This window comes from Thunnus albacares, chromosome 2 (assembly GCF_914725855.1).
Source record: "Thunnus albacares chromosome 2, fThuAlb1.1, whole genome shotgun sequence".
NCBI classification, from domain to species: domain Eukaryota; kingdom Metazoa; phylum Chordata; class Actinopteri; order Scombriformes; family Scombridae; genus Thunnus; species Thunnus albacares.
In genome coordinates this window covers 20884445-20911746 of record NC_058107.1, presented here as the reverse complement: position 1 = coordinate 20911746, position 27302 = coordinate 20884445, and the positions used below count along the sequence as shown (strand labels likewise).

Sequence of the window (27302 nt, the reverse complement as noted above, 5' to 3'; positions counted from 1 at the left end):
CTTAATTCAGTGAGTGATAATTCAGTGAGTGATAATTCTGTGTGTGTGTGTGTGTGTGTGTGTGTGTGTGTGTGTGTGCGTGTGCGTGTGTGAAATGGGGATGGGAGGATGTGCTCTCTGGTGATATGCTGCCCCCTATTTGTTTGTAGCAGGTGGCCAAATCTTACATATTGCAACTTTAAAAAAAAAAGCTGCAAGCGCATCTACTTAATTGGGAGGCGAGGCCCTTATACACTCACTTCATAGGCTAATTATGTTACGCACTTCATCATACCAACCACTAGGCGGCGGCGGTGCTTTATCATAGACTTTAAATACATAGAGCGGTCATCCCCATGTCAGATCTACACTGTTACTTGGCTCGTAACCAGACACAACTTGATAATGTTTTGGAAACCAGCGTCGAGCGTAAAACAAAAAATAGTTCATTCAGCGCACAAACGGACGTCACGTTGGTACAGTAGGCGTAATTGCCCCGACATTTCTCTTCTATCTGTGGCGGATCTGTGAGCGTCAGAGTCGGGTTCCTCTGTAATCAGTAACCGACAATCCTCGGCAGGCAGCGGCTGCTCGTTTACGGAAGTCCCGGACAGTCTTGTTTAATTTGAAGGGCACGGGGACACGGGCGTGTGCGCGCGGCTACATCCTGTGTCTTTAAACCACAGGAAGGAGACATTTGTGTTGTTTCTGAGAGATGTAGCCCGCCTTGCAAATCTGTCGCCAGCATCGCTCCAAGCCCACCTGCTCCTTCTCTCTGTCATCTCCCCGCTCAGGAAGCGAGGCGCTGGGATGCCGATGGTTTCATCTGGGAGGAGGCTGGAAAGCAAAGTTCTGTGTTTTTTATAGTTGACGTTTCGCAGAGGGGGGGCTTCTCGTAAATTCATATCCTCCACCGAGGGTCCGCGCTGTCCGACATTGACATCTGCTGCAGAAACGGTTCACTCAAGATCCATCAGCTTTTAAAATCCACAAGAACCAAAACAGGTAGGTGGTGATTAATCACCTACACGCATGCGTTATGTTTAGACTTGAAACCTGTCAGTAGTATTTATAATGTAATGGGCCTGTTTCTATAAATCACCAGTGATAGTGACATCTTAAAAAAACACCCCAGACATGAAATACTATAAATTACTTTTAGTTTCATCTTGACAGCTGCGAGAAATGCATCCCTGAAAACTGATCCTCATGCTGGGGATGTTTCTACATGAGAGCTGATAGCCTATTGGTCATAGTTGTGTGACAACATTTGTTTTTTTAACGTGAGAAGATGATAATTAAGGATAAACTTAACGGAATTCACACCTTTGTCACCTTTTTTTAATGCCAGAAATCATGTTGAGCACAATTAAAATGTGCACACACATAGACTGGCTCTGATATTTTACTCCTTTATCTCTTGACACACACTCAGATGTATGCACCCAAAGGAACCATGTGTCTGAGATACTATCTGATGGCAAAACACTGAATTAAAAAATGACCGCCATCCTTTTTTTTCTCAGACAGAAAAACTGTCCTTGAAGCAGGAGTGTAATTAGGCCAGATACTATATCTGCTGCTGTCCTCTTTCAGCTAAGACATTAGTCATTTCTTTGACAGTATGTAAATATGTAACGTACCACTGGCCACATAGGCTACTAGTATCCACTTACATTTACACTGTACAATGTAGATGTGTGATCTAGTGTTTACATAACTGCTTATATCATATATCTAGGGCTGCAAGTAACTCGATTAGTTGTTTGGTCCATAAAATGTCAGAAAATAGTTAAAAATCTTGATTGCTGTTTCCCAAAGTCCAAGATGATGTCCTCAAATGTCTTCTTTTGTCCCGATCAACAGTCCACCATCCAAAGACATTCAGGTTACTATATAGAAGACTAAATAAACCAGAAAATATTCACATTTGAGAAGCTTGAATGAGAGAATTTGGCCATTTTTGTCTCTTAAAAAATTACTCCAAATGATTAATTGATTATCAAAATAGTTGGCCATTAATTTAATAGTTGGCAACTAATTGATTAATCAACTAATCGTTGCAGCTCTAAAAATATATAATGACACATCCTGTCAAAAAGCCTTCTCTTAGCTGCTAGATAATATTTGCATATTTGTCTGTGGTCAGAAGCTGTTTCAGATAACTGTCACTCTATAAATTAGCAATGTGCTCCACTAACGTAGCAGAGACCATTTATCCTTTACTCTCAGGGTCATGAGTCCATACAGTTCAGTGCTTGGTAGTATGCAATAATATAATGTGATATAATGTAATATGACAGAGTAACAAGATGCAGAGGAAATGTGTTTGCATGCAGCTAAACTGAGTGAGAATTTAGCTGTGAGCGTAATAATCTGTAACTGGGTTAAATTCAGTACTACAGTTGAATTTGAAACACACTGATTATCACTCACCTAACAGGTTTTCTCAGTAGTTACAGTTAACTACTGTTAAGACTCGTGTGCCCCTTTTACAACTTTTTGGCAAGTCCCTTTGCACGTATTTCTTCATTCTTGTTAAAAGTGCAAGCTTGGCAGGAAGAAATATGATTGTGTAAGACTGGATTTCAATGTACATGCAGACACAAGCACAAGCATTAAGTCTCTCTCATGAGTCAGTCTAAGCACATTTGATTAATTATTATTGTCCCAAATGAAGGTGAGTCCATCGCCAGTTTCCCTCACAGACAGATGTGTTGGGCTGGATGAAAATATTTATTTTAATTACTTTATGTTGTGCAATTTATATACACTAAGTCAAAATTTTGATAAACCAGAAGCTGAACCAACATTGTGGCCGTTTTTCTGTACAGAAGGCCTTTTTAAAACACAATGAAGCCTAAATAAATGTTTCCATTTGGTTGATTTCTACAGTGGTTAATTGACAGAATCTGAAATTCATCTTACAATTTAATTTTGCAGCACAGACATTATACATTACATTGTCATCTCATGCCTTTAATGTTAGACTGTAAGCAAAATCATTTTGACGTCATTTACCCTAGGCTGTGACCTGATCAGAAAGATGAGGCCCCAGATACAGGAGTGGCACTAGGACCTAGAGGAGGCATTTACAGCTGTGGCAGCAGCTGCCGGTGTCATTTTTGTCCGGGTCATCATTAGTATCCCTGTCACAGGGGCATATGGCCCTGGAGGCCCTGAACACCAACACTCCTCGGCTGTAGTTTTAACATTAAACACAGAGGAGGTGGACAAAATGTGGAATCACTGAGTCAACAGAGGGCAACCATGCAGAGCCGAGGATTTAAGATAAAAGATAACACAATGTGACGATATAGATGACTTCCTTCTCATTAACTCCTGAGGAAGAGCTATGTGAAGATATGGCTTTTGACTCAGTCATCCAAAACTATCAGTGTTGTCAAATAATCCCATGAGCGGAGCCAAGAAGGCTCTCTACAGCCTGCTGTTTGGGTTACACTACATCCTTCCTGGCTCTCTCGCCCTCCGGAGTGTGCATGTAAACACCATGAGACGTTTGTTATTATCAAATCATTCTACTCTCTCCTATGTGAACGTGAGTGGAATAAGAAATGGTAGTCTGTCAGGACTGTTCCCATAAAAGCAAATATTTTGCTCTCCCTCTGTCATACATTCAGAAAATGAACATTTTTGTGTGTTAACTGCATTGTATTTAGTTTTTAGAATGCAGAAAAATGTTAACATTTTACATAATATATAGCAGTGTGCTATCATGAAGTCTTAAACACAGACATAGAGGGTTTTATATGTGCTTCTCCCAACCCTAAATTATCCATGTCTTTCCCTCACCAAGGTTTAAACACACTCTAATTCATATGGTCACTTTCACTCACATTCCTGTTTTTTTTTTTCCAATGTTCCCGAGTACTCAGATCCACATTACTGCTGATTATGATCTATGTCCAATTGTTATGACGGTGGCCGCTGGGACTGTGGCACGTTGACGTCATTGATAGTGACTGTGAGGTGGTTGGCTGAAGGAAACAATACAGAGCACGTCGCTGGAGGAGCACAAGTGTCACCTCAGAGCGCAGAGACAGAGGAGAGGAGGAATAAGAGACGGTTTTTAGGTTGGGAATAGTACAGTCGCTCAGCTTAATGTGAAAGGATGGGGAAAAAACCTAATTGGTGGGGAACATTTTTGACTCAGTGCCCATACAGTGAAGGTGGGTAAGATGGAACAACCGAGTCTGGGGGGAGAGAGAAAGGATTAGAGACATGGGGACGATAAGAGAGCGAGAGAAGAGGGATTAAAGCTTGGAAAAATAGACAGTGCCAGAGGGAAATGTGAGAGGATCAATTTAAAGACATTCTGCAAAGAGACACAATGTTGTCACCGAATGGGCTGTCTTACTCGGCTCTCCCTCTCGCTTCCCTCGGCTCGTTTTGCACCCACCCACTCCCACGTGTGCCCAATTGGCCCGTCACCCTCCTCCACACTCCCCCCACCCACCCACTAAATGCCATACATGGACCACAGGAATACATTATGCCCAGGCAGGCACCAGGTTATTGGTGGACTGAAAGACCAGCATGTTTCTGGGGCACATGTGGAGTACAGACAGCACAGCTTCCCTCTCTGCATGAAAGTCATGGCCTCCATTTCTTCAAGGTCATGTAAGTAATTGTCAGAGAGCTCTGTTGTGTCTCCGTCCCCAAGCAGCACAAACCCTCTCTCACTACTGACCGAGAGTATGTCCATATTGCACAGGACGTCATTTCAGCCATGTGGGGGATATGATGGGTTAATGTTTGTATCATGGTTTGGCTCTGCACTCGGTGTCACAAGGCGAGGTGTCTCCTCACTCTCATAAAAATGTGGCATTTTCTGGTCCACACGTGTTAAACTGTAACCATCACTGACTAACAGATATGGGGTTGGGCCGTCACAGTTTTGTGCCAAAATCTGCTTTTTTAAGGCTCAGACATGTCAATTATTAATTTACTTCCCTTTCCTCTTTGCTGATTTTCTTCTTTTTTTTTTTTTTTTTACATCTGAGAAATCTTTGTTTGCTTTATTATTATTTATCATAAGTTTGAATTTCTGTTGGTAGCACTCTTGTCTTAAGCTATGTTGAATATCATGGTAAGTATCTTTTTTTTCATCAATTTGCTGTAGCTGTTGCTTCACGTATTTTTGAATTTAAGTCAGAAATAATAAAACCTTGTATAAACTGGGTGTTTCTTGAATCACTATTGTGTGATATCAATCAGCATAAGAGAAAATCAAAGCAGACGTTATTCACGTGATAATTGAATGGATTTTTACTTGTGTCAATTGGCTTAAAGGCACACTATGCAGGATTTATCATTTTGTGTTTGTAAACACACAGCATTCAAAGTTGGCCCCTCCTCCCTAGTTCAATGAGTGAGAGAGAGAGAGAGAGCCATGGTAGTCGATCAAGTTAGAGAGTGAATGAAGGGAGTGAGTGACGCTGGTAAGAACAAAGCCATGAATCAGATGAATAAAACATTATTTTCTGATTGTTTTATGGTGGTTATGTTCTAAAGCCCACACCTCCACACAACCTTGCGGGAAGGTGCTACATTGCCAGATTTTGTTTGAATGCAGAGCTTCATCCTGTCTGCTGTGGCCTCTCTGCTATGTGTGTGTGTAGCTTAGCCCCGCCCTCGGTCAAGCAGACACACAGACCTGCAGCTCCATGACACAGAGAGAGAGAGCAGAGCGGAGCAGAGGAGAGAGATGGAGACAGCGATGTAAGCTCCTGACCTCACACTCTGTGCGCTGTTATTTGCTGTGGGCTACACACCCAGAAAAATAATAAGAAAATAAGAAAGAACAGGCAGAGGTCAGGATCTCTGAAGATAAATACACCACCACATACTTCTAGTGGATCATAAGTGATGATTGAGAGGGATTACTTTTGTATGAGTCTATACATTGTTTTTTAGGGAAATCCTGCCCAGTATACCTTTTTAAATTCCTCCTTTATTTATGTCATCTTTTGCTCTCTGTGTCTGCTTGAGCTCTGCAGCTACCTCAGTCAGTGTTGTTGTTTATTCCATACTGTTGACTTTTGCTGTTCTGGACCATGCAGCGGTTCCTCATGTTAGTGTGTGCCAGGTGCTCTGAGCTGATATGAACTGACTGAGCATCTCCCTGGTTACTGGAGGACTGGCAGGCAGATTAGGCACAGGCAGAGAGGATCAGCTGTGTCCAGGCTTATTTTCTCCATATCTCCCATCCAAAACCTCTAGGAGGTTTGAACAGTATCCTCCTGCTCTCCAGTTTTTGTGTTTATGTTTTTTGTTCTTTCAAATGTCTTATATCACTATGTGCAGCTGGAATAATCTGTTTTCAAGGCCATGAAAAGGCAGGTAATTGAACAGTCGTGATGGTGGGAGCCTGAATGACTCACTCAGTGCTGGGTCAACAGGATCTCATGACAGTCCCACACTCATCAGCTGAATAGACTTGTCACTTGTGAAAGAGGCTGCATGTTGTGCTGCCCAGTATTTCCTGACAGAAATTTGGTCTCCCTCTTTTCTTAGCTTCTTTTATTTATTTTCCTTTTACATTACCTTATACGATCATTGTATGTTCACGGAGATAAATCCTCGTATGGATCCTTCCGTGTAATTTTGATGCCACAGAAAAATGCTATCTTCAGGTTCACTAGTGTAAGATGTTGTGGATGCGTGTGAGTTAAATTCCTAAAATGCAAGCATAATGTGCTTCTGACAAATGGAAACATTCCTATCATTTTCTCTGTTGCAGACATCTTAAGAAATGGACCAAGGTAATCAGAGCCAGAGCCAAAGCCAGACGCAAGCAGACAACCCAAGTGGAGCAGTAGAAGCTCCTCCAACCGATACAGCAGCTCCAGCCACAGATCCCACTGCCAGCCAGCCTGCTTCTGTCAGGCCTCGACGGCCACAGAGAAGTGCCAAAGTAGAGGGCTCTGTAGACATATCCGAACCCAAAGATGAACCCAAACACGAACCCACACCAGTGGCTAACCAGGACGAGTGCACTCCTGATGGCGCTGCGGCAAGTCGTCCCAAACCCTCTCGCCCTGCAGCTGTCAAACCCTTAGGAGACCGCACCGCGCCTAGCATCAAGTCTGGTCCTAAAGGTCCGGGACACCATCCGGTCAGGGCTGCCTCAGTGCCCCACCCACCTGCTAGCAGGCCTGTGCCTCCTCACCTGACCCCTCATGCACAGAGAGCCCTCTCTGTTGCAGGTACAGCTGACACTCAGGCCCAGGCTGTGGAAGACTTCAGGCAGGTTCCCTGATCTTTGTGTGTGTGTGTGTCCCAGCATTCATGTCTCAGCATGCCTCCATATAGCCTTTCATTCCCAGACAGCTGAGGAAGATTAGCCTTGGCACATGTAGACTGTTATAGACTTTAACAATTAACACCGCAAGGCTGTCTGATTATACAGCAGCTAACATATGAATGTGGTAATTCTGTTAAATACTGTGATAATCATTTAACACAATTATTAGTTTCATTGTCTGGAAACATTTGTTTTCTTCAACTTTTGAAGCTTATTATGTATTTTCACAACTAGAAAAATTAAATTCAGATAAATAATTTACTATCACCGTCAGTAATATCACTCTCCTAAATTTTGCCAGCCTGCAACTTACTTGCCATCTTAACATTTGAAGCCACAGTATCTCTTTATACAGACATGAATCCTTGTGTTGTGTTTCTATGGGTGATCTAGAGTTTCCCATTCACATGACTTGCATGTGTTGGACTGTGGGATGAAACTGTTTCTAAATGTCTGACGCTGGCATGAGTTTCATAGCATTCAGTGGAGTCAAACCCAGGGCATTAGTTTTGGTGCCACCCAATATATAAAATAGCATTGCATGAATAATACTCTAATTACCATTATTAAATGTGTAACAGGGCTCCTTACACATGCTTTGATTTGAACCACTGGTAACCATCTTAATTTATGGTGGTAATTATTTTCATGGAAAGAGAAGCTCCTGGATGTCCACATCATCACAGATAATTAGCGTGTATTGTATATTGTATTGTTGTTTTTACTCAATATTAATATATATCGATAATGTCATGCAATTTGCTCTGCATATGAATCAGAATGACTGAGTAGATTACATTAGAATCATTTGCCTGGTGTAATTAGATGATTGACATCTAATTAAAATAACGTGTACAGTCAAGAAGTTGCATATTGTGCTCATTAGATATAGATAAGAATATATAAGATACATTAGGATGTGTTAATACAAGGGTCTCAGTCTGTAGGTTATGACAGTGCGGTGTGTAGGAGATGAGTGTTTCTGAGAGATATTACATAACACTCTTTGTCAACAGGGTGCACATCATCACTTGGAACGTAGGTTCGGCCACGCCACCTGATGACATCACTTCTTTGCTGGGGCTGAACGTGGGTGATGGAAACACAGACATGTACATCATTGGGTGAGAGGCAGCAGCAATCCAGTTTCTTTCACATAAAAGCTGAAGTGTCCATTTATGTTCACTTGTCCTACATTGACAGTGCAGACAATGTCGCTAATGAGTAGTCTCTCTCCCTATGGCAACGATTCTCTTCCATTTATTAATCATCCATTAAATTATCAAAGCCACCTCTCATCACTTCCTCCTACGTCTCTGCCTGCTGTTGACCCTGTGTTCTTTTTCTTCAAGGCTGCAGGAAGTGAACTCTATGATTAACAAAAGGCTGAAAGATGTCCTCTTCACAGACCAGTGGAGCGAGGTCTGCATGGAGAGACTCAGCCCCTTTGGTTATGTGCTGGTCAGTAATGGCTTTTCTATAAACACACATATGCTCGCTCTCATGTTAAAATGCTAGACAGCATGCGTACGCATTACATGATCGCTGATGAGATCTCTGCTTCCTGCTGCTGTTTCGGCTTATTTTGTTCCCCGAGCAACGGATGGAGTGATAATTTATAACAAGCATGTAATGTCAGCGTATCTGCTATCTTCTGCTGTCTGCTGCCATGCTCATTGTGCAAAGTCAAGCTCTCGCTGTCTTCCGGTCTCTCTCTCAAATATACTAGATGTACTTAAAGCTCGAATTTAATCTGTGAATTTCCTAACAGTATTCTGCACATATTGAATGTAAGATGATGCAGGAAATACTAATATATTTTCCATTCTGTATATCATGTATAACATTAAAAGCATGGCCATATTTATATCTGTAGGATACTGGTATTTGCTGTGCTGGTATTTTGCATATTTTATGTGTTTACAGGCACATACCGTTGCTGGCAGTTGGTGTTCATCTGGCTGCATCTGAAACGATGTTTGACTCTGTTGGCATGGTGAGCCGGGGAGCGTGAATCAGCTGTCGAGCTGAACAAGCTAGACAAATGTCTCCCAGGGTGCAGTTTTATTTTTGGATCACGTTGTTGTCAGTGTTGATGGGCCGCTGACAGTGAGACTGATGCTGTCCTCCAGCTATCTCACGGTCTGCTACGCTAGTTTAAACCTCGTCAAAATCATCTTGCTGTGACCTTTTTGTGTACTTTGTGCTGATATTAATGCTGTGAGCTGGTTGGTCAAGCTCTTTAAGTAGAGGGAGATACACGGCGGTGTCAGTAGGAATCTGTATAGTTATGACATGGTGGACAGACACGTAGTAACAAGACACCTCATCCGTTCTTTCCTCTCTGAGACAGTCTGCTCACCAAGACTCATTGTCAGGTTCAGACTGTATCGGCTGCAAGCAGGGCAGCAAGAAAGCGTTGTCAAATCAGCCCCTCACTGCAGAAGCACATAGCCAACAGGACTTTTTTTTAACCACACAGTTGCTGATTGTAACCATTATTTCTGATTAAGTAAGCTACATTCAGATGCATACATTTGTAAAGACTTTTTTTCTGGCTCTAATCTCTAATTGCAGCATGGCACCCCTATTGAATGTGTTGCAGTAGGCTTCGTTTGTGATTTATTTGGTTGACCATTTAATTAAAAAATGTTGACTGAGCACTTTATTCACTAGCTGAATCATTTTAACATGCATTGTAAAAAAAATTGAAGCTTCCAAATTTAACAGCCTTCAAGACATTTGACAAGGACTTAGGTTACATCATCTTTTATAGTTTTGGCAAATTCTAGAATAACAGGAATAACAGAGACCTGCATTTCTATTAAAGTTAAATAATTACCAAAAGCTATACTTATGGCACATATGTCAACAAACTTGTGATGGTCAAAACTAATCTCAGGCATGCTTTTATAGTTTCTTCAAAAATCTAACAAATTAGGTGATGAACTATGGAAGAGGGTGTGGATGTTTTTGTGGTCGTCAGCGTGAGAGACAGGAATCATGAAGCCTTTATTTTGCACTGAGCTCCTTTCTCTAAATTCCCATGCGGCCCTGCTAACATCACACATGTTACTCACAGCTCAGTTCTCCAGTCATGTGTGTGCTCTGCAAGGTCAAACATACACAGCTGCACACATGTACTCTCTTTCTCTCTCACACACACACACACTTGTCTTTGGGCTTAAATGTCTCTTATGTTCTAAGCCAAAATAGAAGCCTTCAGGAGCTCTACCAATGTTCACTGATGTTAATAAGAAATGCTTTTCAACCACACAGGCAAAGGTACATTCTCTCAGACTTTACACAAGTGCACACACACACACACTCATTGTCTGCATCCACACACATACCACAAATAAAGTCGGTCCACTTTGCGGTTCAGTAGAATCCATTACGCAACAAAGTCGTTCAAATAGCCAGTTAGTACTCGGGAGGGTCTTCAGTCACGTGGAGATGTGTGCCTCCATTACTGCCCACAGGGCATTTCAGGCGGGGTGTGATCATGCTTCTTCGGCCTGCGGTTGGGGGGTTGGGATGTGTAGACAGTGAGGGAAGTACCATAAATATCTGGTGAGGGGCTTGACATAGAATGCAAATACCTTATCTCGTTCGGCTTAGTGAATGCCCCTCTTGCACAGTAGAAAAATATGCGCACTTTTTTTATACCAGTAGTTCACAAATGTCAAAAGTTGCATATGTATACACGTAGCATAACAAGAAGTACATCAGATGATGGTGGAAGGCTTTAAAAAAGGAAAGGTCTGACCATCAAGCGCCTACAGTGTGTACATCACATTTCCCCCTACAAAGTGGTTTGTTTCCATAGTGAGAGTAGACCGCAAGCTACGACCTCCTTAATGTGCAGTGCTTCATGTAAAGTAGTGGGTGAGCTGGGCCACAGGCTCCTGCAGGGTAAAATGGAAATGCAAGGGGTTAGAAAGAGGGAGAGTACAAGAGGATGGGAGGAGAAAGTGAAGCCGAGCAGCAGAAATGGACACACAGCAAGGCTGGAGAGAATTTACATATAGAAATTTCACTGCAACTAAAAGAGATATTCACCGTTATCTTTCTGTGCAAAGTGAACTTAATTTCTGTCCTCTTAGCAGAATTATGTAAAATGGGTCCTCATGACCCTCACTGTGTACTTATTTATGTTGTGTTATCTTGTTCTTCATGTCTGTCACTTCTCAACTGTTTGTCCCTCAGGTGACCTCCCAGCGGATGCAGGGGTTGTTGCTACTGATCTTTGCCAAGTACTACCATCTGCCCTTCCTCCGTGGAGTCCAGACTGAGACCACTCGCACTGGACTGGGGGGTTACTGGGTGAGATGACCATAGAAACTTCGCCCACAGAAACAGAGCAGTACAAAGGACTACAGTTCCCTTTGGGAGTGAATAGATTTAAGGTCGCATCTGTCATGGATATCCTGATATAGATTTGAAAGACAAATGATCGATTACAGTTTCTACACCCTGCCTTTTACATACTGCTTGGTTTGTAACTGTGCAATTTGTTTGCTTTATCCAGAGCTGGTGAGGATGTTGCATCCTCAGAGCATAGAGCTCATGCAAATGACCTAACATACTGTATTTACATATATAGAATAAAAGACTGGAGCAACAGCACACCAACCACAATATCAGGCCTTGATATTTGTTATTCAAATGTTGTTCCATCTAGTTTTATGAAAATAAGGATATAGGATAAGATAAGGATGTTTGTATCTCACAGCCAGCGGTTGTTAATGCTTCGAAAGTCATTCATTACAAAATGAACCAAAGCCAAACTACAGTCTTGACTGATGCTAATGTTTAGTGATTTTTTTCCATGTATTTTGACTGGTATGAGAATTGGACAAGATGAAGTTAGAGACTGAAATCACATTTGTTTTGACTAATGGCACCAAAACTCTAACAAACAAGAAACCAGTCCATCCAATCCAAGATTTTTGTTTAGAGGCACTAATTCTTAAAAAAAAGATGTTTCTACAACATGTCAGCACAATCTGCAGACTTAACACTGTAACATCTTCTGTGTTTTATCGACTCAGAGCAATTGGGAGAACAGCCAGAAGAAATCTGCAGGCTCATCCTGTCCCCCCACTGTGCACTTTGCTGTTAGCATTAAATATTCACTCAATGGTCCTTAATGAGTAAACTTCCTGTTTTCCTGTGGCAAAGACACATGGACACCACTCAATACAATGAAAACACTGATATACCAATCACTGGCTTTAAGTACTTTTCCATTATTAACAATATTAATTTTGGTTCAACACATTCAAACGCCCTCTTCCTCTATTAGCAGTTCCTCATTTATATAATAACTTCTCATCTGCCTGTCTGTGTCGTAGGGGAATAAAGGTGGCGTGAGTGCCCGCATGTCGGTGTTCGGTCACACCATCTGCTTCCTCAACTGCCACCTGCCAGCTCACATGGAAAACTCAGAGCAGCGCATGGAGGACTTTGAGAGCATCCTGCAACAGCAGCAGTTTGAGGGCCAGGCTGCCACCGGGGTTCTTGACCATGAGTACGTTACCACATGCATGGACACACATACAGTTTTATATATCTGTCCGATAAGCACTAATAAAGCACTCAAATGCAGATATTCTGAGTTCAGGTGTCCAGTGTCTAAGCCTTGCATGACTGAATACTGTACGACAGAGACTACACAAACTGATAACCCCTTTTCACTTTCATCTTATTTGTGAAAAGTAAAGCTATACAGGTGTTGTTCACTGTGAAGGGAAATCTTATCATAATCAGTTATGTGCTTGCACTTGTTTGAATTTATTACATTACTCTGTTTTTGCAGTGTGGTATTCTGGTTTGGGGATCTCAATTTCCGCATTGACGACCTGGATATGCAAGTGGTAAAATCAGCCATCGATAACAACAAGTTTTCCGTGTTGTGGGAAAAAGATCAGGTAAAAATAAAGGTTGTCTGATATTTACAATGATAGAAGATTGTGAAAATTAACTTAAACTGCATTGCATGTGCTCTCTCTGAAAAGACAAAACTTGTACCTTATCTTTTTTCATAGCAGCAGAAGTAGCGTTTATGTAACGAAAACCTACTGAGAGTTGTTTTTCAAAAAGCTGTAAATTCTAAAAACACACAAGACTTGTCCCTTCACAAGCTCAGATAATGCTGAAAAGTCAGAAAGTAGAAGATAAAATGTCTTTTATCATTTGGTGGACTGTGATATGTGTAGGTTGAACCACTAGAGGGCAACAGAGAAATATGCTACCCACCTGCTACCCACTCACAAGAGCTATCATTAAGTGCGAAAGAGGAATCCTCGGTGAGTGATGTCTACTGATTCTCATTGTTACAGCTAAACATGGCCAAAGACAGTGAGACAGTGTTGGAGGGATTCCAAGAGGGGCCGCTGAAGTTCTCTCCTACCTACAAGTTTGATGTTGGGACAAATACATATGACACAAGGTTGGTGATGCTGGCGGCGCTGCTTTGAATTCTAGGCCACTGACCAGATATCTCAATGTCTGGCTCAGTAATATTTAAACACTCCTGTCTGAAAGGTTCTCACTAGCCTGAGGACCCTTGAGAATGCCTTTCTTTTCTTTCCTCCACATACTTCCTCTGATTTTAAAGGATGGTTGTAAGAGATTTCTCTACATGTCTCTCTCTCTGTCCCCCTCCCAGTGGAAAGAAGCGTAAACCGGCGTGGACCGACCGGATTCTCTGGCGCCTGAGAGCCACCGCACCTGCTGGCAGTGCAGGGAAGCGTGGTTCCATTTCGGGGCTGACCAGTGGAACCAAAGTGACGCAGCACTGCTACCGAAGTCACATGGAATACATCGTCAGTGACCACAAACCAGTCTCATCCATCTTTACCCTGCAGGTGAGACACACCAGGCACCACTGTGAGGGACCGACATCGACAGGGTATCATTACAGCTGGGCACCAAAATTACCAAGTTTCCTTAGTTTGAGAACATTGATGTTTTTCTTCAAAGCCCTTTGTTAATTGAACAAAATATGTTTCTGTTTTACTTTTTTTTTACGTACAAGAACTTGAGCCTTAATAAAATACAGTCTAAACTTAACAAGGTTTTGATTTTAATGAGGAAATATCTGATCAAAAAAAGTAAACAGGACTAAGAATGTAACCAGGCATTTGATGCCAACTTTCAGTACTTAACAGTATTTAATAATTGATGCTAAAAAGTATTGAGGTTCGATCCCCAGCCCTCAGATTCATTTAATATTATTTTAGAAACCTTACATCAATTTGGCATTGAATAAATATTTGTTGTTCTCTGTAGTTCCCCTACAAGGTGGATATTCCCCTGGTCACAATCATAGTGGAGGATGAGTGGAATAGCATTGCTGATGCCATAGCGAAATTCAAACTGGCACCCAACTTTTCTCGAAGCTCCTGGGACTGGATCGGACTCTATAAGGTAACAAGTCTTACCTTTACTGGCCAAATAATGCACGATAAATCCATGTCAGTAAACCATCAGCGGTAGCATAACAAATATTTCTGTGCATAGCTAATTTTAATCAAGTAGATACTATTTGTGATTTTGCCTCTGCTGCCCTAGGTGGGTTTCAAACACCACAAGGACTATGTGGGATACATTTGGGCCAAGCAAGAGGAAGCTGATTTCCTTCGACAAGAACATCAGGTAACCTGGATGTGTGCTGAATTCTCTTCAGAGACAATTTTCTTTCACATTCAATTAATGTCTTACAAACTGTTTTCCAGGTAGCCTTTACTGAGGAGGAATTGCCCAAAGGCTCAGGGGACTTTATCTTGGGTTACTATAGCAACAATATGAGCACCATTGTGGGTGTAACAGAGCCATTTCAGGTAATCACAATACAGCATTGTTGAGGTTTAAATAATCAAATGCATTATCTTTTGCAAGTTGACATTAAGTATGATTAAGCAACGACTGCTACTGAATTCACATCCACTGCATCTTTACACTTGTTTTCATTTCCTCTGCTTTTCTCTTCTCCATATTCCACCTCTTTCATTCCACTCTTTTCCTCTCCTTCATCTATCCCCAGATCCAGCTTCCTACTTCAGACCCTGACAGCAGTTCTTCAGACAGCTCTGACATCAGCTCCGAAGACGATAGCACTGTTGTCCTCATGAAGACAAGGTCCCGCAGTCCCAGTCCACGCAAGAGCAAGCACCGCAGCCATCGCAGTGGCAGCCATGGCCGTAGTCTCAGCCGCTCCGGCAGTCCTACACAGGCCAAGATGAAAGAGCCAAATGTCACTGATGGTTCTCCATCCAGCACCATGGAGGCAGCTGAGAGTGGGTCCACAGTACACCCAGCAGAGGGCAGCAGCAGCCAGCTGTCTGTTCCTGGGGAGAAAGACAAAGACTCAGAGGGGTCAGGGGTGTGATACACAACCAAGTCCTGCTGTTGTCACAAGTCACATAGCCAAATGTTGTGTCTTTCATTTGATACATCCACTGCACTGTATGTTTTCTGTAATGAAAATGTACAGTTTCTTATGCCATCCTTTTCAGGAACAGCCGTCTGGTTTATTCAGAAGGCTTACTTTGCCTTGAGTTGATTTATTAAGCTGTGCACATTGTATATTTTTTTATTTGTAAACTTTTCACTCTGTCCTGTGTTTCTTCTATCTTTGTCCGTTCTCAGGTGTGGACAGTACAGGGAACTGACACCTTGCATTAGAAAACTCTCAAGGATTTATGGTCATGTAGAGTAATGGCTGCTTAATACTTTTTAGAGACTAACTTCCCTATATTCCAACAACGGTTTGAAGCTCTGCACTGACAGTCATGTTGGCAGACTGCATACAAGTGACCGAAAAAAAGCTCTTGAGACAAGGAGCATGACATACTTGATACAGACATTGCTCACAAATAGTATCATTCACTGTTTGCTTTAGTTGTGGAACATGTATCTATTATGAAACAAATCCACTCAAACCGAGAGGACCATAGAGACAAAAATACATTTTCTTCTGAATCTTAGAATGAAAACATCAGTTTTGTCAACTTGCGTTACTAGTTTCTGCAAATCTGCAAATGGAGATAGCCATGCAGTTGAACTTGGCTGTGTGGTTCTACATTCCCTTCTTTGGCAATTTGGTATGTATTGCACATCAACATGATATATACTGTAACATGCAGAGAGCATCTAAAATGATCCATCAATGGGAGTAAAATACCTCCAGGGGGGCATAAAAACAAAACAGAACCAAATTAGGTGGAGATGGGGTGTTTAGGGGCCCCTGCCACAAGCCATTTCAGTGTAGAGAATGAATGTGGGTGTAAAGGCCTTTAAATAGACCGCCAAGTCAGTGCAGTGAGATGTGATGGCTGTGGGTGACTAGCTGTCAGCTGACACAGCTGTCTTGCCAGAACTTGGTGATTACTTGCTGGCCTTAGGTCCACTTACTAACAACTATAGCAATATCTGTCCCAGGAGAAACATGTTTCAATTGCTTTGACAGAGATACCTTTATGTGAGTTAATGGGCCTTAATCTAAATCTTGCCTTTCACAGCAGCAAATTTAACCGGAACACAAAAGCAAGAAAGACACTAACTGGTTATCAATCTGGATATCTCCAACAAATTTGAGCAGAAACTCTACTATGTAGTGCTACTAGAGAGCTTCGTATTATACTGTTAGTAGTATAATACAAAGCCGACATGTTCCACTATTGTGAAATATCACATTGCAAATATTATATTTCAAATACATGAATTGTCATATTTATTGCTTCACTTTTTGTATGTTTTTGACTTTTGCTTTGTCTTTTCAGTTAACCGTTTTTTAAAATTTGTTCTCTCTTTCTCACCCTCCCTTACTGATCCCGGTCATTACCTGACAGTGTGCTGTCACGATAGATGTGTTAACATTGGTATCGTGTGACCTCTGATGCACCATCTTAGACACTATTTACCTTTGGGCTCTTAGCATAGGACAGTGTATACTGTTGTAGCTGTAACCTCAGTGTGCGTGTCTATAATCAGTTTTTGTGTGTATGTGTTTTTATGGAATTGTGTGTGTGTGTGTGTGTTTGGGATGGCGTGTGTGTGTGCGTGTGTGTGTGTGTGTGTGTGTGTGTGTGTGTGTGTGTGTGTGTAGCTAGCAGTGGCAGTGAATGGAGTGCGACTGTGTTTGCATGGTTTGCTGCTGGACATACTCTACATTCCGGTACTGTGATTTTTGTGCCGTAAAGTGCTGTTTTTGACTCCTCTTTGTCATAATCGTGGCTGTGAAAATTGTTAGAAAAACATGGTAAGGACAGTATAAAAATTTAACTTCCGTGTAAACGTTAGGTGAAGAAAATGCAGGATAGTTATGCTTGCATAAATCTATAATTATTTGAATCATTTCATAGTGCATTTATGTATTTTCTTTACTTTAAAATAAAAAAATACACAACATTTGTTTAGAGTAAGAGTAAAAGAGTGTTAGGGTGTTTAGAGTAAAAGATTAAGATTGTATGAACTTTGTCCTACTTTAGGTGATGTAGATAAGTATGATCAGTACTGCAGTCATGATCAGTGACCATTGTGAAATGTTAAAGAAAAAATGCTCTGTCTACAGAATGTTATCGTTTTGTTATTATGTGGCTAAAATAGAAGAATATGTATGTAAATGACAAATATGAAGTATGATATAACACACTAAATAGCAGACAATCTATGCCACAAAGTTTATTTTACGTAAATTATGTATTTATTTTCTTATTTAACTGTTCAATGAGCCTGAATTCTGCTGGCCAGTGAGGGAGTATTATTTCAATGGAAATGTCAAAATATATTACAGAATATTGATCATTATTTTCCTTTTCTATTTGGAACTATGAAGAGAGATCCTGATTTCTCCAGTATGCATTTTAGTAAATTCAAATCAGATGTTGCTTTTATTGTCTGATGTGTAGATTGTTTAGTCTACATGTGTTTGTATAATTGTAGATGAAATTGACCTGAATACAAAAAAAAAAAATACAGCAATGTTGTGAGATATTTGACTGGATTGTTGGCACATGAGGATAATTAAAAACATCTGTTCTATGAGGTAAGAAGGTTTTTTAGGGAGTTGCTTGCTTTGTTCTCCTACCCAAACACTAGTGCAACACTGTCCAAAGAAATAATACACTCCCCTTCAAATTGTGCTGTCTGTCTTTTTCCTGAGTCTGTTTATTTTATTTGCTTGAGAAATGGGTGTTACAGCATAATCAATTCTATTGAGGGGCTGGACCATACTGTAACAACGACTGCAGTGTAGGGTGTGTGCTGTGGAAATGTTATGAAAGCATGACACACTGAAGAGTTAAATATTTTCTGCTGAAAGGTGTGTGTGTCTGTCTGTCATAGGCTACTTTCGGAGAAAAATTTCAGACTAAAGACCAGTTATTTGGGGACGGCTTGTCCAACTGGGGACAAAAGTCATGTCCCCAATTTGGAAAAAGCTGATTTTTGGGTCAGTGGTTAAGGTTAGGGTAAGTCTCCAGGAAATTAATATAAGTCTATGTAATGTCCCCAAAAGTGACGTTAGGGTTAGAGGGGTTCGGGTTAGGGGGTTAGGAATTAATGTGTGTGTGGGAGAGAGAATAAAAAAGATACATTAAGGAATGCACTGTACCTGAAACAGTGACTCAGGACATGTGTTTACAAAGTAAGTAAGGTCGATGGCCTTAAAAATATGAATGTCATTCCCCGAGAGAATGCGGTCTGAACTGCTGAAACCTTCGAACAAATAAGTGCAGCTGATATTTCCCTCAGCCAGTCTCTATAAAGGCCATAACTGAAACAACAGTACTCCACATGCATTAACTTCAATTATGTAAAAGAACTGAACTTCTAATGATTACTAGTTGTAGAGTGGACTTACACTGCATTAGTAGTCTTTTGACAGCCAATCAGCTTGTAGTGATTTAGGATGGTTTAGGGTAGAAGTCACTTGCTATTTTGGACTTTCTGAATGAATGTGTGCGATGAGCAGAGCAACACATCCTGTAGAAGGCAATAGCAGGTGCATCTTGCATCATGCTTTTGCTCACTGAAAAGAAAGCGTCCACCCTGCAAATTCACGGTGACAAATGACTGTACCACTATGATGCAACACTAGTCAGGGATTGAACTGCTTGGTTTAGTGACACTATGCACCATAAGCCAAGTAATAATAATTCATTTGATTGTCTAAAATGATACAGGCTAACAATACAAATGATGCTATGATGCTGTAATGCCATAAGTGTGAAGAGTCTTGTGTATTTTTTTTTTTTAATTTTCTATCAATTTGCAAACTTGAATGGTATCATTTCGGCTTCTCTTTAAGAGATACACAAGTGCAGAAGGAAGTGTTTGATATTTGACCTTTTACCCTGGTGATATGAGCTACTTTGTGTGTGGAATAACAATCAGTACATGGGATTAATAATGTTACCTTTATTCTTTATCTCACATGATAATAACATTACCCAACAGCCACTGTTCAAGTTATCTTAACCTTCACAGTGACTGACCATTGACTTCTGTTGACAAACGCTGCCAGGTTGAAGTATTATATCTCGTCAGTGTAGCCCAGAGAGAACATCAGGTTACTGTGCTTCATGATGTAACACTGGCCTGAGATTGAAACATCACTGCTCTACACTTTCACAAATGCTGTGTCACGGTGACCAGCAATATTTTTTTTTTCGAAATATCTTGGAAACATGATGATCAATATGTGCTGGATGTTAAATATTCACAATGATAAGCAGAAAAGACATGCATGAGCTGTTTTGGTGAATCAGTGGTCTGAGTCACAAACTCTGTAACCACAATGTCTCTGCTTCATGTGCATCAGATTGTGGATAAATCTATCTTTGGCTAAGACAAATGTACGAGAATATTACCAGTTAAAACCAGTTCTTAAGAGTGAATTCAATGTTCACAAACTAAAACTAAACTTTTTAGTTCACTTAGTTTAATTTCACCTCAAAAAAAAAAAAAAAAAAAAAAAGGAATGGATGAGAAAATGTCCTGCTTTGGAGCAAAAACCATGGTAAACCAGTCCTTATAGAGACAATAATTAAACCCATCTGTAGTCCACTAAGGTACAACATGTTCAAAATGAGAGCTTTTGATTATATTACACAACAGCGCCTGAAGGGTAAGAGGAAGATGGGGGCTTTTTGAGCAAAGTATAACGAAGTTATGCTGAGAGATAATATCCTCAACCTCTGCTCTTCTCTCCACTGCCCAGCTCTCACTTTATTATGAATGTATTTTCAGATTTATCTGGTTGTTTCACCGGGAAGGTACATGTTCTGATGTTCTTGTGATAGCTAATATGAATACAACTTATCAGATCAATTATACCTGTGGGTGTTTATATTAAACTCTAATCATGGTCTCTAGGACACACGTATTTGTTGTCTGGTACACTAAGGCTGATGATAAAATGCATCACCCACAAACACAGGAAGAGTTTTATATAAGACATCATAAGAATTAGCAATCACGTTCATTGGTTGCTTATATTTGTAGAGCAAATAACTTCGGTCTGATGTATGAATTTTTTTTTAATCAGACATTAGGCTTGAAGTCTTTTTAAAAATAAGCTTTTAAACTGATCATAGCATCATAAAAATGTAAGTCTCAATGTAGCAAACAGTGCACTGGAGAGTTACAGCCAACCAGCTCTTATATGTGCTTAAAATACACAAAACATGAGAGGGAAAGAAGTATGGTCCAGTGGATGTTCAGGCTGAGGAGCATCAGGTATCAAACATTCCTAACATACATACACAGGAATCATATGATCACACCATGTCTTAAGTTTTCATGTTATTATTTACAAAGCAAAAACTCTTGGCCTGCCCTGACTTCTTAAAGAAGCTATTTTAAGTTTAGGGGTTGAATTTAATTTCAATTTTAAATAGATTTGCAGAAGATTAAGTTTGTGTTTGAGTAATGGCTGAGTTAAGGCATGCGGCCCCCATGGTATCAAGGCTGGGGAATGAAGCACAAGGGCAGATTTGTGTGTGTGTGTGTGTGTATGTGTGTGGCAACACAGTGGTAGACAAGGGAGAAAGTTATGATACAAAATCATGTTATATTGTCAGATTTAACCACTTTGTGTGTGATCAATCAATCAAATTTTATTTATATAGCACCTTTCACACAAATCAAATGCAATTCAAAGTGCTTTACAAGCGATTTAGAAACTCATGCACATCAAAATAATTAAAAAGCAAAAAAGTAAATAGAATAAGACAACAATAAAATATCAGTAGTTAATATAATAAACGATAAATAATAAAAGGCAATACAAGCAATAAAAATGATAAAATCGTAAAACACCAGATAAAAGCCAGGCTACTACATAAAAGTCAGACTAAACAAATAGGGTGGAGGTGCTGAATGAACAAGGCTTTCATAACATATACATAGCACACACCCTACACTGCAGTCCTCCTTACAGTATGTATTTTTTTCCTAGGATGGTGAAGTCATGATCCGCTCTACTCTACGTCTTATTGGCTTACCCTGATATTCTTACCCTAACACTAACCAATCTCATTCCTCATGCCTGAACCTAACCAATCCAACCAATGAAGGCAACAAGTACTAGCCAATCAGAGGTAGAGTAGGGCGGGTCATAACTTCGTTATCCTAGGGAAAAAAAAAAATTGGCTTACAGTATGGTACAGCCCCGCCATGGGCTCAGTGGTATGGCCCGCCTCCTAGTGACGTCAACGCGTCTGACTTGATAGAATAAATAGTGGAGCTCTGCGCCATGAGGCTCAGGCTACAGGATCGATACACCGAGAGGCTGAGACTGAAGAGGAAACGCAAAGGCACTGCTAGAAAATAATAATAATACACAGTTAACGTAATATTTACGTTGCAACATTTTTTTTTTACATTTAGTACCAGCAGTTGCCGTTAACGATGATGAACGGACAGATGAATGGTTTTCATAACTCCCTCATTGACGAGGACTGCTTCTTGTTCACCTCGGAGTCTGTCGGAGAAGGGCATCCCGGTAAGACCAGCACGCCGGCCATTCATCCGGTTGTGTTTGATTAAATAGGCCACGGTGATATAGTTTTTACGACGTTTTTTTTTGCCCCCACGTACTGTAGAGTGTAACGTTTAATAAAGAGTAGGTTGGACGCCGTTCAAATGTTGCCGTTACGGCCTTCTTCGTTGCGTGAAAGAAGATGGGCCAGCTTCAGAAGCACGCGCCAACAGCTAACTATCGCTAGCTAACGTTAATCTTTGCTAAACGGTTGATTGTGTGGCGTGTCCGGTCCACCGACAGCAAAACCCCCGCTGTGTTCATAACAGACAGTCGTTGGAAATCGTGACCTAAGTGCTTTTCTCAACCTAACGTTAATTTTTATATCATAATCGGTATACGTTCTCCCCGTCCGCGGCTGTTCTTGAAAAGCAACAATGACTCGGTTACTTTATCGGTTTGCCTGTACAACAGTGTATGCTTTTTATTGTGTCCTCGGTATAATTAATTAGTTTGAAGGTTAGTTAGAAGTTTAACTCTCTTGTCTTCCGCTCTCCGGTTTTCTGCGCGCTCCCCCCGGCTGCTCCACACGTGCACATGCTGAAATGGCGACTGTTGAGAGGCTTCGAGCCACTCCCACTGAGCAGGATCGCCTCATCTGGCTTTTACCCGGTGCTTTGGTCTTGCTGCAGTCTGTTATCAGTGCAGGTAATGACGTTACATTATTGCTCTGTTTTTTTCAGACAAGATCTGTGATCAGATCAGCGATGCAGTCCTAGACGCTCATCTCAAGCAGGATCCTGATGCCAAAGTTGCGTGTGGTAAGAACATTTTTCTTTTTGTTTTCTTAATGTTGGCTCAAATCATCAGTCCGTTCTTACGGAAAATAATTTTCATTTGTCTCTTGTCTGTTGCAGAGACCGTTGCCAAGACCGGAATGATCCTGTTGGCAGGCGAGGTGACATCTCGAGCCACGGTGGACTACCAGAAAGTTGTCCGTGACACCATTCGCCTAATTGGATATGACGACTCCTCCAAAGGTGTGGCATGTTTTTCTTTTAGAACTTCTGCTTTGTGGTTTTCATTGAATTGTGTCACATCAACTTTTATTATTGCGTATGAATGGTGTTGACCTGCTGATGTTTCCTCATGCACAGGCTTCGACTATAAGACCTGTAATGTTCTTGTGGCCTTGGAGCAGCAGTCTCCTGACATTGCGCAGGGTGTTCATGTCGACCGCAACGAGGAGGACATCGGAGCAGGGGACCAGGTCAGTTTGCCACATGTGTGCTGACGATACAAAGTGCTGCTTGTTGTTGTCCTCAAATAACATTTATGCAAATAAACCTACTCACTGAGTAATCGTCTCTCACTTTGCAGGGCTTGATGTTTGGATATGCCACTGATGAGACCGAGGAGTGCATGCCTCTGACAATCGTTCTTGCCCATAAGCTGAATGCTAAGATGGCTGAGCTGCGACGCAACGGCACCCTTCCATGGCTCCGGCCAGACTCAAAGACCCAGGTAGAGCTGCCATTTTACCTGTTTTTAACTACTGTAAATTCCTTCTTTTAATGAGGTTTGGCTCATCCGTATTTTCACCTTTTGTGCAGGTTACTGTCCAGTACCGCCAGGACCGCGGCGCCATGCTTCCAGTGCGTGTGCACACAATTGTTATCTCTGTTCAGCACGATGAAGATATTTGCCTGGAGGAGATGAGAGACGCCCTGAAAGAGAAGGTCATCAAAACTGTTGTTCCTTGCATCTATTTGGACGATGACACCATCTATCACCTGCAGCCCAGCGGGCGATTTGTTATTGGGGGCCCACAGGTAAGTGTCGGAGGGAGTGGCTTTCAGAAATCATGTAGCCTGTGGGTTGCATACCTGTCTTGACATCTGTTCCTCCATTACAGGGTGATGCCGGCCTGACAGGGCGTAAAATTATTGTTGACACCTATGGAGGTTGGGGAGCCCATGGCGGTGGAGCCTTCTCTGGAAAAGATTACACAAAGGTGGACCGTTCTGCTGCTTATGCTGCACGCTGGGTGGCCAAATCTCTGGTGAAGGCTGAGCTCTGCAGGAGAGTGTTGGTCCAGGTGAGTACTAGTACCATAACACACATCTCTGTTTTAGAGAAAGGGGCTGCAAGAGGTTCCTGTCTGAAGTTTTCTGTGTTTTGTAGGCTTGATATAATACATGTATATGTGCTGTATTAGGTGTCCTATGCCATCGGAGTTGCCCACCCCCTCTCCATTTCCATCTTCCACTATGGGACCTCCCACAAGAGTGAGAGGGAGCTGCTTGACATTGTGAAGAAGAACTTTGATCTCCGTCCAGGAGTCATTGTCAGGTAATGTATGGCCTCTGAAGCCACGTGCTACTCACTGACAGAGCAGCTTCTGGCTCCTTCTGTTTCCTGTGTCTTATTGTCTCTTTTGTTTTTTTTAGTTGCCCTGCTGAGGATTTAGAGTTTAGTCTATTAATCTATTGTGATAGAAAGCTTTGAGTTTGCCATATCTCTGTTTTTAATTATATGGCTTAGTGTTAAAGGTTGCACATGTGGACATTAGTGGGGTCTAATTTATTAGGGCAAACATGTAAGAGATTTGGCATAATGAAGCCTTGTAGCTCATAGTTAGCTCAAGTGTCCTTCTTTAAATTGGATGAGTGTGGTTTCCATCTGAAGCTGCAGTCACCACACTGCTCAGGGATGAGTTTGGTTGGCAGGGTAAGTGTTGAAGCTTTATGTGTTCTTCCCTCTTTACCAGCTGGTCTAACAAACCTCTATTTTATTATATTATTTTATTTTATTTTATTAATTTTTTTGGTAGTGGCTCTTGACACTGCCCACTGGCTAATGTGAGTGTTAATGCCTTTTGTGAATATGAATGCATGCATGTGAGCTCACTGGGTTTGACTGCTGCTAAATGTGTTGATTATGTATTCCAGGGATCTGGATCTGAAGAAGCCCTTGTATCAGAGGACCGCGGCCTATGGCCACTTTGGCCGAGACTCCTTCCCATGGGAGGTGCCCAAAAAACTCAAATACTAAACCTGTTAAGCTTTTCCCCCCAGGCTTGTTGGTGTATACTACAGAGAAGCCTCCAAGTTCCGGGGGTGAAATGCCCTTATCTCTTTAATAATGGTATCATTAACACATGACTCCATCCCTCCCTCACTCCACCTCCCTCTTCTTGTCTGGTTACTGTTTTTCTGCTGGTTGCAGTATTGTACTGGGTCCTAGGAGGCATGCCTCAAACTTGGATGTTTTTAAAGAGTTGGATGGGTTCCATGAACTCATGCACCATAGTGCTTCATGTTCTCCCACGTCTTGAGGTCCCCTTGCTTCTCGTTGTGATAGTCCCCGAATAGCTGCGGTTCAGTTGTTCTTTTGGCATTCCAAACTCCGTCAATATTGTCAGTCCTCTATTCAGTGTCATAGTAGTAGCATTTTAGACAATATGCGTTGCTGGTGCTACTGATTTATAAGGAGTCTGCGTTACAGCTAAAGATTTGAAAGTCCATTTTAGAAGCAAAACCTGACACTGGAGGATCCTCTGATCTTCCCAAATAAGTTCAGCTTCTTTCTAAACATTCCCCCTTTGTCAGTCTGGTACAATTATTCCTTGACCCAGTGTTCTTTATCCCCTTTTTGTTAGCTTTATTCCCTCGTCTTTGTGGAGGATGCTAGAATGGCACAATTAAAATTCAAGGGTTGTTGCTGTTTTCACTAAAAATGCTATGCATTGCAGGCTAAGGGGCAAGTCAAATCCTAATTATTCAAGCTCTCAAGTGAGCATAAAGCCTCAGATGCCCCTACAGACCTTTGCTGTTTTCTGACGTAATACAGAAAAGTCAGAAGCTGCTATGTCACTGCTCTGGTCTGCAGAGGTATCGGTAATACTTGATAGTGATGGAAAAACTCGATTGTTTATGCATTGAAATTCAATTTTTAAATGAGTCCTTTTTTAAATGTAGATTCACTTGCTTTTTTTATGGTTTGAAGTGACTAAAGGCCCTTTGACTCCATAAGAATATTGATGTCAGGTGTAGCTACAGAGAAACCTGGTTCCCATCTTTATTCTTACCGGAGTTTGTTCTTTGCCACAGAGTCTTATTGGCTAGATGTCAAACCTCAATACTATTTATTTGTTCTCTGAAACTCGGCGTGGATACAGAGAAGCTGAAGTTTCAGAAGGCAGCTTTAAATACACTTGGTTATTGAATCTTGAATTCCTTTTGACTTGATCATTTTTCAGTGTTTGGCTTGAGGCTCCAGAGTGTTGTACAGAAAAGCTTTGGTTGGCCTCAACAAGAAACTGTCACTGGTTAATGTTAATGACTATTTTACACCTTTTCTTATTTTTGGACAGCAGATATTAATTTTTAGATGGGTTGGTTTTGAAATCCCATTTTAAAATGTCTGGTGCAATTCTTTGGCTCTTACCTGTCCTCACTAATGGGATGGCAACATTTGGTTGGTGTAGTACAGAGAAACCAGCCTTGTTTACATGGCCATCCCATGTGTTGGATAGAGGTTTGGAGTTTTGGTTTTGTTCCCTTTTACTACTCGGAGGTCATAACGTTGGCTACAGTAAGTGTAAGAGTGCCTTTTCTATTTCCTCTGCTACCATTTCCCTTTCTCCCCTCCTACCAACATGCGTTCAACTTCCACAGGAACAAGTAGCTCATACTGTATTATGCTTCATGTTTAGATTGGGTCGTTTCCTTATGCTCTGTAATAAACAACTCCCTTCAAATGTGCTGTCTCAATTTCGTTGTATGTTCACTGATATTGTATGCACACAGAATTTGGTGGCTAAGTGAAAGAAACTTATCACAATGAGGAAGTAGGGTTGTAATTTTACCCACAGCTGCGCTTTCTGTTAAATTTGTTAAGAGACTTTGTACTTTTGCAATCCTCCATCATTGTTTTTAGCACCAGCCTATATAGTTAAGTTTCACCTCTCACCCAAAAGGCTTCTTCAGTCCCATTGTGTTACTA

General features: G+C 41.3%; 2 protein-coding genes across 2 annotated transcripts; both read left to right on the top strand.

Moving 5' to 3' along the window:
• The first annotated feature begins 169 nt into the window (after positions 1 to 169).
• On the top strand, positions 170 to 18455 carry inpp5jb (inositol polyphosphate-5-phosphatase Jb). The gene is made up of 13 exons (XM_044372234.1): positions 170 to 984; positions 6743 to 7248; positions 8323 to 8430; positions 8659 to 8767; positions 11516 to 11632; positions 12664 to 12839; positions 13128 to 13239; positions 13651 to 13760; positions 13980 to 14178; positions 14603 to 14740; positions 14885 to 14968; positions 15049 to 15153; positions 15357 to 18455. Exons 2-13 carry the CDS (start codon positions 6755 to 6757, stop codon positions 15699 to 15701), a joined length of 2097 nt encoding a protein of 698 aa, XP_044228169.1. The 5' UTR covers positions 170 to 984; positions 6743 to 6754; the 3' UTR covers positions 15702 to 18455.
• A 3608-nt stretch (positions 18456 to 22063) lies between these two features.
• On the top strand, positions 22064 to 27057 carry mat2ab (methionine adenosyltransferase II, alpha b). Its single transcript, XM_044372222.1, has 9 exons — positions 22064 to 22319; positions 23039 to 23116; positions 23213 to 23335; positions 23453 to 23565; positions 23676 to 23819; positions 23909 to 24127; positions 24211 to 24393; positions 24514 to 24647; positions 25247 to 27057. The coding sequence occupies exons 1-9, from the start codon at positions 22226 to 22228 to the stop codon at positions 25347 to 25349; spliced, it is 1191 nt and encodes a 396-aa protein (XP_044228157.1). The 5' UTR covers positions 22064 to 22225; the 3' UTR covers positions 25350 to 27057.
• The last annotated feature ends 245 nt before the right edge of the window (positions 27058 to 27302 follow it).